General features: G+C 38.1%; 1 protein-coding gene across 1 annotated transcript in view; it reads right to left on the minus strand.

Annotated features, from left to right (window-relative positions):
• WDR36 (WD repeat domain 36) overlaps positions 1 to 12,879 on the minus strand; it is a 62,432-nt gene that overhangs the window by 26,036 nt on the left and 23,517 nt on the right. Inside the window, exons 10-12 of the mRNA XM_067568753.1 lie at positions 10,510 to 10,575; positions 7,309 to 7,392; positions 3,558 to 3,712 (exon numbers count right to left, since the gene is read on the minus strand). Coding sequence (XP_067424854.1) covers positions 3,558 to 3,712; positions 7,309 to 7,392; positions 10,510 to 10,575 — 305 coding nt within the window. The remainder of the gene's footprint in view (positions 1 to 3,557; positions 3,713 to 7,308; positions 7,393 to 10,509; positions 10,576 to 12,879) is intronic.

Raw genomic sequence — 12,879 nt, forward strand, 5'->3', positions numbered from 1 at the left:
GACGATCTTCCAAATCAGTGATTATTCTAATAATTAGATTCACCAAGTAGCTTCCACAATACCTTGCTGGTTACCCAGAAGCCAAAACTACAGCTCTCTTAAAGCGATCCTGCCCTGGGCTTCCATTCAGAAAGGCAAGTCAAATATGGTGAGGATTATTTAAAATCTTATTCGCCACATATGAAGTTCTACAAATCCCTAGGGATAGGATACATTACCCACCAGCTAAATGAATATTTCAGAACTTACCCAAATACATGCTTACAATCAAATCTTATTAACTAAACTAAGATTTATTAAAAAAGAAAAAAAGAGTGACTACGGGTAAAAGATTATTATACAGATATGAATAAAGTTTTTAGGTCAGTTTCACAGAAAAGACGGTGAGCTGCTGAGTTGCAAAAAGTTATTTTAGAATCAATTCCAAAGGTTATTGTTGTTCTTCATCCTTCAAGTTTGAAGATGATCATGACATCACTGATGGTTTGGTTTCTGTGAACATGTGAGTGGTTGATCACGTCAATTTAGGCTCTGAACAGTCTGTGGCACACAGAATAAGAGACACCGCCGCTATGGGTTACTTGATTAAGAGAAGACATGAGATTTACGCTGCTGGCACTTCTGCGCTGCCTCAGTAGTTCTCTTCTACTCACAGACTGTGGCTCCAGTATGGATGAGACTTTGCCACGTAGAACAATCCTGAGTGAGATCTTCCCAAAACTCTGGGTTAAGGCTGAAACGCCTGAAGGATAACTTGAGAGAGTCTTTGAAATGTTTCTTCTGGCCTCCTTGGAAGCACTTTCCCTCCTTAAGCTCACCATAAAAGATCTTCTTTGGCAGTCGCTTATCCGACATTCTGGTGACATGGCCTGCCCATCTCATCTGTGATTTCATCAACAGAGTATGGATGCTTGGAATACCTGCCTGTATGAGAACTTCAGTATCTGGAACCTTTTTTTGCCATCTTATACTAATCAGTTTCCTCAGACAGCCCATGTGAAAGCGACTCTGCTTCATAACACGGTGTCTCTAAACCATCCAGGTTTCGCGTGCGTACATCAAAGTTAGCAACACGATGGCTTTGTAGACCTTCAGTTTTGTTTGTTGACTAATGCCTCTGCGCTTCCACACATTTGCATGTACTCTTGCAAAGGCCATACCTGCTTTGGCAATTCTGGCGTTGGTTTCATCATCAATGTGAACTGCATGTGACAGGTTATAATCCAATAAGCAATCCATATACAGTTTGTTCAAATTCTTCCATGAGAATTAGCGGGGAAATCTAGACTGGAGCTGGATTCTTCAGTCTTGTGACTCAAGCTTCCCCTGACCAAGCTTAAGCAGATCTGAGATAACAGGGTTGGAGCCCTAGAGTCCTTTTACAGATCTCTGCCAGGCTGCAATAGCCTCTTGACAGTAGTCAACACAGCAGGCATTCATTGGATGAAGAATAGGTAACACACATTGTGGCTTTGAAGTCAATTCTATTTCCTAGGTATACACAGGTTTGCATTGATTAGCATAAGGTAATTATTCATTCAACCAGTTCATAGGTAAGTTTACTACAAACTTCAAAGAGAAATAAAGACAGTGATATCATGACAACATGTTTCATCTAAATATTGATATTCCCTTTTGATCTCTGAATCAATAGAATATAGTAGCAGACAGGAAGCGAAGTTTAGCACCTACAAGCTAATATGGTTTAATCTAACAAGGTATAGGTAAACACAGACAAATACAGTAAAACATCAGAGTTACAAACACCTCGGGAATAGAGGTTGTTCGTAACTGAAACGTTTGCAACTCTGAATGAAACGTTATGGTTGTTCTTTCAAAAGTTTACAACTGAACATTGACTTAATACAGCTTTGAAACTTTACTACGCAGAAGAAAAATGCTGCTTTTAACCATCTTAATTTAAATGAAACAAGCTCAGAAACAGTTTCCTTACCTTGTCAAATCTTTTTAAAAAAACCACTTTCCACCTTTTTTTAGTACAGTACTGTGTTAAATATTAAACTGCTGTATTTGCCTTTTTTTTGGGTCTCTGCTGCTGCCTGATTGCATCCTTCTGGTTCCCAATGAGGTGTGTGGTTGACCAGTCAGTTTGTAACTCTAGTGTTTGTAATTGAGGTTCTACTGTACAATCAGTATCTTCTTCTAATTCTCAAACAGTACAAGTTTACATTTTAAAGCTCTAGTCTATTTAATGTGGCTTTGTTAGCTATTTATAAGGAATGGCCCTAATTACCATTTATATACTTTTCTAACATGTCTACAAAGGTTAAATTTGGATCATTTAACCTTCAAGTTGCTTAACACTTTCTGGCTCAGTGTCACAATTTGGAACTGTGAGCTCGCCGCCACCACCAAATTTCATAGCGTTAGCTAGCTATTTTCCTACAATGGGATAACTTATAAGTTCCCTGCTGCACCCTTGATTACCTCCTTCAAAAAATACCAAGAATTCTGTAGTGGTGAAGAAACTCCATGTCTAAAGAAGCCTAATCTAGCTGCTAGAACTATTATATTCACTTACCACAAATTACCATCAATCCCTATTACCAAATGGAAAAGAACCAGCTGTGGGCAGAGATTAGTGATACTGCATAATAGAAAACAAAACAGAAAATAAAAGGAATTTAAGTTTAATATTAAAGTTGTCTAACTCTTTCCATTATAAAGGATTAAGACCTCTTTTTTGAGAAACCCTCACACTTCCATAGTTTGCAGCGGACCTTTGAAATTCAGCAGAGAGAATGTCCTTAGCTAGAGAAGTGCCTTTCCTTTGTCCCATGAAATTCCACTCAGATTTAGCCAAGATGTAAACTGTTTTAAAAAAGAATCACCATTCTCCTTCTCTCACTTGGGTTCCTCAGGAAATTATTATTTTGGCAGGAGGCCAAAATTTAACATGAAGCTTCTAACTCTGGTTGATACTGCTACCCAAGCAGCAGCAGCACTCCCCCACTGCTACTGGAACATATGGGAGCTGTCAAAGCAGTGAAGGCAAGAGGAGTAAAGAAGGGAGGCCCCCATCCTTCTCCACAACCACATCTCTCTGGAGCAGGCACATAGCACCAGCCTCACTTTCCTTTCCCTGGGGGGGGCACCATACGGGGCAGAAGCTTCTCTAACTCCTACTGGCTCAGACTAGAGAGCACCTGAAAGGGTTCCCATCACTCAACACCAGCCCTAGTACCTGGCCCCAGCAGCCCAACCCGCACTTTGGGGACACCACATGGGTTTCACAGGCAACCATAATTTTGCCCCTTTGTGCATATGCATTATGATAAATACTATACTATACTATTTGTTTTTCCCCCAGGTTTCAAGATAAAGAAGATTCAAATAGCCAGCATTTACTTTATTATTTTACTCACTAATAAAAAAACATCTTCAATTTAGCTGATAAGTTGAATTTTTCAAAGCTTATTTAGATCTTTATCAACTGCTTCTTGATTTTAAGTATTCAGTTTCTGTGTAATTAGATGGCAAATTAGCAGCCATGTCACTATACTGAAGAAACAAGAATAACCCAAAACCCAACTTACTGTTGCATATACATCAAGAGGCTTGTTTTTGCTGAATTCTTCTGGTTTCAGTTTATGGACTCCCATAGAAGATTTCTGGTAGTTCCAGGTTGTACAAGTTATATAACCTTGATGGCAAGCAATGATCCCATCCCAGTCACTCTGACGTGCTATCTCTGTAATACAATCCACACTGTTATTCTAGAAACTGTCATTCTGAAGTGAAGAGATTTTTACATCACAATTTATAATATTAGTTTCAAAAGCTGTTATTTAACAAAGCCATTGTAATTTTGGATTTTCACTGACTAGTTAAAAGGCTGCAGTAAAAAAAGCTAGAGTAAACATTGCCAAAATATATAATAAATATAACTGGAGATTTTAATAAATCTGAACCACATAAGGAAAACAGAACACTTATATGTTCTCACCACTAGGATAAGTGTTGCCACAATCTAGATTTGTAAGCAGAATGGATCCATTTAAAAAAAAGTTATCAAACCCTGTTTTGTATTTAAAACTGATTTATTAAACAAAGGAAATATCTGCTGTATTTAATGAATTAAATTGATTGTTTCTGATCACTACGTCCTTCAAGATTTTAGAACTAGTCGATCTCAACCTCTCACAGCTAGTTTTTATTCATATCTTGAAGAGAAACAAAACAAAACGAAAAAACCCAAAACCCCAACTTTCCTCCTTTTTCAACTCCCAACTAGTTTCTTAACTTTGAATGAACACTGAAACTGAACCAGTTAAATAAACTCAAATGAAGAACATATTCTCCTTTCACCTGTAGACAAGGCTACTGCTGTCAAAAACTGATTTAGCACTTGAACCACTCTGGTTCCAGACACTTGGCAAGTGACTTCCATCACTTCAGTGGTTTCAATTTCTTTACAACTTAGCAACAAACATGTACTGCTTTATTTTTTTTTAATATTTAAATTTAAATAATTTTAATAAATTGTTAAGAAGTTAGCCTTAATATAGGTTGCCAATTTCAATTTAATTTTAAATAGGTCTATTTTTATTTTTAAAGAAAAAAGATCTGTATTTAAATAAAAATTGGAATCTTAATTTTTTTAATCCATTTTTATCCACACTGCTGTACGTTTTTACTAGGTTTAACTGAACAGTAAGTCTGCATAACTTTGGACACTGGAAAAAAAGAGAAGCAAAGTGAAATTCATGCTTCTGAAAATTGCTAGTCAAAAGCCCTGGAGACTGGAATCATCTAGTTAACCAAAAAACACAACCAGAAGTAATACTGATATCTTCACTGCACAGCTCTGTTGATGCGGCACAATTCTGAACTGGAGCAACAGCCTCTTGTAGTAAAAGTAGATCATTTCCCACCCCAGACAATCTTTGAAATCTCAGACTGCCAAATGACCCAATTAATGCCAACTGTTGTGGCCATTTTTATTACATGTATTTGTTCACTAAGTAATGGAACAAGACTACCACCTTATTTTCATGTAGGCTAGGAGTCAGGTAGTAACTTTCCCTACCTAACCGGACTGGATATGAACAGGAAAACTGGAGCTAAATTTCTGTAATACATTCCCAAGGGTGCATTGTCTGTAGGCATCTCATTCCTATATTCTGTCAAAAACAAGACCTGAAAGTTCACCAATTTGATTTTATTATTAATTTTCTCCATTGCAATAGCACCTAGAGGCCCCAACTGAGATCAAAGCCTCACTGCACAAGATGCTGTACAAAACACACAGAAAGAGACCATCACATTCCCAAACAGCTTATAATTGTTACCCAATATACACATTAGGCATAGTATGCACCACATTAATAGATATTATGTGCATGATATTAATAAAACATGCATTATAGGTATAGGTGTTGGGAAGTTATTTTAATTGAACGTATTATGCTCTTCCCACAATTCTGTTCACCAATGTCAAACACCCCACAACACTGCAAAGCTGAAGTCAGTTTTGGCATTAGAAAAATAGGAAACTTGTCTAAAGTAAAGATGCGTGAATACTTTGTACTAAGTACAGTTAGGGAGTAGGTACACGGTGTGGATAAAAATCCAATTTTTATTTAAATTAAATACAGGTTAATTTTTTTTTTAAATAGACCTATTTAAAATTAAATTGTAATTGACAACTTATATAAGGCCTAAAAGTATCAACACTTGGAACATAGTATTCAAAACAAAATGTGGACAAGTATAAGAGGAACCAAGGACAAAGCTGGCACAAACTAATGGGTTAAATTTAAACTTTTAAGTGACATGTAAAAAGTTTTGTAACTTGTCAAATCATACTATAAATACTACTAGCTGAAATGCGTATCTTTGAAGCACACCTTTTGTGCAAGGTGAACATGCTGCAAAAATCTGCTTCCTGGAAAGAGTGTATGTCTGTCTCCTTTTTGTATTATACTGCTTTGTCTCCTGACAATAAATTTGGCTGAGTTCAGTTATTTGGTCTCTTGAACATTTAAAAAAATGAACCACAAGTATAATCAAACCATATAACCTAAATGCACAAGAAAGGAAACAGAAGTATAGATATGTGTAGTGATTTGCCCAAGGTCACACAGTAGGCCAAGCTAGGAATAGATCTCCGGTCTCCTGGCTCCTAGTCCAGTAACTTATCCACTAGAGAGTGTTCCACATCAGATGAATTCTAAATATTTTAACACTCTTGAAAGACCAGCACCAGATCAGCAAGTTTTAACTTGAGGACATAGTGCTATATTTAGTTATAGCAATTACCAAAACAATGGGTAACAATTAGTACTGAAAGAGCCAAACCAGTAGTGTGTGTTAGGCTATTTATGTTTTGACATTGCTCAAATGAAATTGCAGCTACAATTGCTTCTGCTTCTGGTGCAAGAAGATGAGTTTCTGGGGCATTACTCTTAAGGAGAAAATCCTTCCAATTTATTAACATGACAAATAAAAAAAAATCCAGTCTGAGAAACATCATATTGTAGGCACTATCAAATAATGCTGAAATATTTCTCTGCATACATTCATTTACATACAATTTTACAGACAATGCATGATAGCAAATAGCTACTTCCTTACCCTAGCAACTTCTCTCAGCTGCCACCAACCCTCTCTCCAAAAACACAAATCCCAAACATTTATCACATAATTTTTATAATAGTGAAAACGTCTAAAACAGGGCTTTTAATAGTAACTGCATTTGCAAGTGTCAAGTGCCATTATTTATCCAGTGAACCACTGGGGAGATGTAAACAGTAATCAAAGGGCAGTTTTATTTTACAAGGTGACTCTCAAAATGGAATTGTGGGGGTCAGCAATAAATATGGCTCAATGACTTACAGCTCAAGTCTTTTCAGTTTACAAATAAAACATTTGTCCACCTCCGACTGCAAGTCCTACAAACTCAAACTGGGAAAATATAAAGGAAGTTAGGCTGTTTCTGGCTTGCGCATCACCAAAAATAAAGATTCTGCAATCAAAATTTAGTTAACAATTCTGATGATGCATGAGCCAGAGTAAAATCCAGTTCACTCTTACACACCTGTATTGGGTCTGTAGTTCAAATGAGAGTACTCAGAGGGAACAGTATATATATATGCCACCTTGTTCAGTGTATGAAGGGCTATACCATTCTAACACATCTCCTCAAAAAGATTAATTTGGGTTTCTGATAATTTAGAAGATCTCTGAATGAATTACAAAAAAATGTAAAAATGAGGACATGAGGAAGTAGGTTATTGTGAGCAGAAGGATGACTCTCTCCTACACAACACACAAAATGTTACCTACCTGTTGCAAATGCTGTAATAGGTGGAAGGGCCATTGTATCATACTGAAGACCTTTCTTTTTTGATTTCTTTTTGTTTATAGAACCTTTAAAATACCAGAAAAACATCAGCAACTCTGAGTCAGTTAAAAATATAAGCAACCACAAGCTTTCCTTAAGTCATAGACAATCTACTAAAGGTGAAGTTCACAGTAAATGTATAGATTATATTAATCTTTTGTTTGAAAAACTTACTTTTAAAAATAGGAAATACAAATTGAAACTTAATATTAACGTCATAATAGACAGAACTCATAGCACTGCTTATAAAGTTGCCCAGCACTTCCCACTATAAAGACCTTGTTTTCAGTTGCTTAAATTCTGTCATACTAACTGTTCAGAGTAAGATTTTTCATGCTGGATGCCTGCCTCAGGTGGAATTGTTCAGGAAAGTTTCAGCACAAATGGTTCAGTGATTTCTAAGATTGAGATTAGGGAAAGAAATTATTTTGCCCATTTAAAATTTTCCTGCAAAGCTCTAGTGCCTTTATGCTTTGGAGCAGTGACTTGAAATTTATCACACGGGAGGGAGCCGTTGCACTGGTGTCAGTAACACAACCCCATCCTCTGGATGTCCCTAGACCTTTGACTGCTAGAAGCTGGGACTGGCTGATAAGGTGTGGATCACTTGATAAACTGCTGTGTTCTGTTCATTCCCACTGGAGCATCTTGCAGTGGCCACTGTTCATAGAATATTAGGCTTGGAAGGGATCTCAGGAGGTCACCTACTCAACTCCGTGCTCAAAGCAGAACCAACCCCAACTAAATCATCCCAGCCAGTGCTTTATCAAGCTGGGCCTTAAAGGCCTCGAAGGAGATCTGTTGCAAGGATACTGTGCTAGATGGCCCAGTGATCTGACCCAATATGGCCATTCTTATGTTCAGAATGTACCTTCTGCTGTTCCTGTGAAAAACTGAAGAAATTTGGCCAAGTTATAAGCTTTTTCTTTTTTTTTTTGGGGGGGGGGGGAGGGAGGGAGGGAACCACAGTTCACACATGCTCCATAGCAACTTTTAAGAGTTTGGCAACTAAACTCTCAGAAGAGAAAGTCTGAACTGGGCATGCTCCAGCCCATGGCAAAAGAGTAGATGCAGAACTTTCCCTCCAATTGCGCCTTTCATCAGACAGAAACTGTTGTGGCACCAGGCACTGGAACACAGAGCAGGGAGCTTCTCACTCCTGTGCTCTTGATGATCTCCCTGCTGGCACCCACAAGCAGCATTGGCTTGGGTAGCAGCCCAACTCCAATGCAGGGGGAACAAGAGCTGGACTAGGGGTGAGGGCAGATGAAGTAGACTAGGACAAGGAGTTGGGGGGCCAAGGTGGAAGGGAAAAGCAACTGGAATTGGGAACCATGGAGAGAGGTGCAGTCAGGCTTCTTGGGGGAACAGGGATTGCACACTCCACTCCAGAACCTGGAATTAAATGCAAGGTTCACAAGCCCCAATATGCCTCTCTGTCAGAAAATCTCTGTGAAATCCACTGGCAAAGTGTGTGTCAAACCCCTTTATATTGGCTGGTCTACTATTACTATCAATTACTCCATTCACTCAGATGGCAGAGATCTTTGCTGTGGATCTAAAGGCCAGAACCCTGTTGGTGAACCATGCAGGGATCAGTATGATTCCATGGGATAGTATTTCTATATTTTCCAGTCTGCTTTTTAAGACAACAGGAGAATACATGCAAAAAATTACATTAAAACAATATCAAAGGTTGCAGAATTAAGCACTGGAAAGTTAGGAAATGACAAAAATGTTTCAGCAACCTTAATTCAGCCTCTGTGTGCATGTGCATTAGGATAGTCTTTAATTACATGATCACATTTTTTTTTTCCAGGACCCTTGTCATTCAGTGTACTAGATGGATAGTGTTTTAGCAATGAATGAAGTTTGTGTAGTGAATGAAGCTATGACGAAATCAACAATTTTATCTTCAGAGTAGGGTTTGAATAGTGTGCAGTAAATATGGCCTATGGCCATAAACTGAATGAGGAGAAAACAATATATTGTCTAGAAGTTCATTCAGTAAGCACCATCCAATTTGTGCATTTAATGAAGTGGGGGTACTGTGGAGAAATATAGCATGTGATCGTGTATCGTAATATAGATACACACAAAGGGGCCAAACAAACGTTACCTGGACAAGCTTAATTCTTGCATTTCCTAACTTTTGAGAGCTTGACTCTGCAACTAATGCTTTATTCATGTCATTTCTGTGTGATACGTATCTTAGATCTTTTCAGAAATCTTATATAATATTGGAGTAGGAAATATAATATAGTGATGAACACAAAAGAGTTGGAGTCAAGAAATCTGAATTTCCTGTGAGAGTTTAGTCAAGTCTTAATCTCTGGACTTCCATTCCTCTTACGTAAAATTTGGGTAATACTTTATGTTTCTCAGTATGTTGTAAAGCTTAACTTATTAATATACTTAGATATCAAAAGTATTACAAATTCCCCCAGAAAACAAGTTTACAACATCACCAGATGACCACTTTTACAGTTATTTGTATCTGTGTACATTTGTACGCCCATTATGTAATTACAATTAATGGAAGAGCAAGTTCCTCAGATGCAGCAGAGGCTAATTTCAAGATTATTTTTGTTAAGAGGCTAAATAAGGAAAACAACATGTTCCCAAAATGTAGTCCCACTAGCCGGGGGTGGGGGTGATGTGGTGTGTGTGGAATCTTGAAAACCATCCAACCAGCTGCAAGGTGCTGTTGGAAAGCAAGGAGAGGTGGTGGACAGCCACATTCTAAAAGATACAATCTAAGGGGTGAAGGGAAAGAGAGAAAGTTAAAATTAAACATGTAAAAAATTAAAAGAAAAATGCCTACTATTCTATACTCTCCTAATACAAAATAATACATATTTGAAAGACTGGAAATTATTTCCCATAGTAGAAGGATATAGTTTTTAAAAAAAAGTTTTTAAATGAAGTAGAATTAAATTTCTGAAGTGTTCAACTATATTACTACAGGAAGACACTTCAGTCACATGTAAAATGTGCCCTGAAGCTCACCGTGCCCTACAGGATATGTATGGGTACTTGTACAAATAAAAGAAAATCAAAGTCTTGTCATTTTTAATATACATTTTTACATAAGTTAAAAAATGTCTTATTTCTTTCATTTGTACATTCGTTGAACTACTTACCACGTCCTAAACTTTTATTGAACTTTTCATGCACTGTGGAAAAAGACTGCAAGGTTCCATCCTGACCTGTTGGAATATTAAGAAAAAGACAAGTCAATACCTATCCATAACAATATCAGCTTACACAGCTTATCACAGTCACAAAAATCAGAAACAGTTATTTAAACAATGATAAACCAGAATGCTTCAGGAACAGTCAAGCAGTTTATGCCCAAATTTTGATTTACAGTAAACCCAGACCAAACAAAACAACCTGGAGTTAAGGTTAAAAGCACAAATTTATGGGCACAAAACCAAACAAAAGCTACAAGTTTACAGTTATCCCAAAACAAACATTACAAATCCAGGAAATGAGTGAAGGTTAATCTTTAAAGAAACCCAAACAGGCTAAGACAGGCTAAACACACAGTTAAGGTACACAAACCAACTCTGTGTGTGTGTGTGTGGAGGGGGGATTTTAAAAAAGGAGCAGAGATGAGTGAAAGCAAGGCTGTGTGGGGTGGTGACGGTACAAAGCAGTGGATGGGCATTACAGGAGAAAAAGTCCTTTTACTGGGGAAGGGGGAGTTGCATAAGCGGGGATTCAGTGGCAATTTTGGTGGTGGGGTGTGGGGAGACCAGGGATGTACATGGGATTTAGGAAGATTATGTGAAGGGAGGCTTGTATTAAGGAAACCAGAATTATATGACATGAGTCTGGGGTGTGGGGCCAAGTCTCTCTGCACCAAGTGCTTGAAAGATTCCCCACAGCACTGATGCTTATGTTCTGCTACTGCAAGACATCACCACTGGGGTACACGAGTCAGGTGCATAGGCAGAAGAACAGGGACATCAGATCTCAAAGTCTAGTCTTTTCCCCGCTTCCTATGTGTAACACTGGACTCCAAAACACTCCATCACAGCACCTTTCTCACCTGACAGCTTCTGATCACTGCCCCCTCTTCCCAGCAATCCTGACACCAAAAAGCAACACCATTGGGAACACTGTTGTGCAGAAATGTGAAGGGGCATGAAAGGGCAGAGAGCAGAGTTGTGAGAGGGGTAAACATGGGAATGTGTGAAGCATGAGGTCCATCCATATTCCCCATCTGTGCTCCACCAATTAGATGTCCCCATGCTCCAAAGAAAGCAATCATTCACTTTGCCCACTAGGAGTCCTGCTCTGACATACCTAATCCATATCAGAGTGGATGGAGCACAGGACTAGCCATTGAACTATTCAGAGCAGCAGCAGTTGGGTCCAAGTGGTTTCCACCTGAGAACTTGACATATGTACAAAGAGCCTCACACACCACTAATTTCAGATAACAGAACTGCAGAATGCAAATAAGATGAAGAGGAAAAGTAATGATTTGTTGAGTTACCTCATTTGTCACAATGGTTCCACTCATATGGACTTGAATAGATGATTTGACCTTTCCTACATTGTCTAAAGTAACCATGCTACAACCTCCACTATGGATGGGTCACTAGCAATATCCCATAATACTTATTTTAAAAAATCAGGTTAGTAACAGTTTAATTACAACCTAATTTCACTGCATGATTTAAATTAGCTGTAACTATATGGAAAGTTGGAAGAGATTGTGTTCTTCCATTATTAAAGTCATTTGGGACACAAAAAGTAACAATGGATACTATATTTCTTAAAGGGCCCATTTATGAGTGAATTAGTTTGTCCAAAATTAACAGGTTTATTGTTAAATTCTCAGGCACTTCATTCACTACTCAAACACTAAGTGCTGTAAGTCTTGGGGAAGTGAGGAAATACACCATATTCTTCACACATAACTACGGAGTCATAACCAGTGCTTCCAAAATTTTTAAAATGTGCATAAAGTAGTGGGGAACATTGGATGACTTCTGTATTTTTAGATATTAAAAAATACCATTATGCTGCCAAAGAGAAAGTTACTGAGTAGCTGGATCTTCCAAAAACTGTTACAAAACTTTCCATTTTGACCAGGTAAGGGTCTACTAGTTCAAGACTCAACCTGCAATTTTCAGTCAGATGAGCTGGGGCTAGCAGCCTGATATTCTTCCCCTTAGGGAAACTGTGAAACAGTTCATTACAGTAAGTCTGAAGGTTGCACCCATTTTAACCATTTCACATTATGTTTCATAAAAAGGGTTACTAATCTGTCCAGCAACTGTTGTTCTTTGAGATGTGTTCCACGTGTCCATTCTACTCCTGGTGTCTATGGACCAAGTGCATGGCCATTGGAAATTTTTTGCTCAGTGGTACCCATTGGGCTGCTCGAACACTCTTTGCTGCTATGCACCACTGTATGTACAGAACAGAGCCTAACCCTTTGCAGTTCCTTCTTGCCAGAACTCCAACATAGGGGAACAGGAGGGTGGGTTGTGGAA

Source organism: Emydura macquarii, unplaced genomic scaffold (genome assembly GCF_026122565.2).
Source record: "Emydura macquarii macquarii isolate MOO-44397 ecotype Brisbane River unplaced genomic scaffold, CSIRO-AGI_Emac_v2 contig_2897, whole genome shotgun sequence".
NCBI lineage: Eukaryota > Metazoa > Chordata > Testudines > Chelidae > Emydura > Emydura macquarii.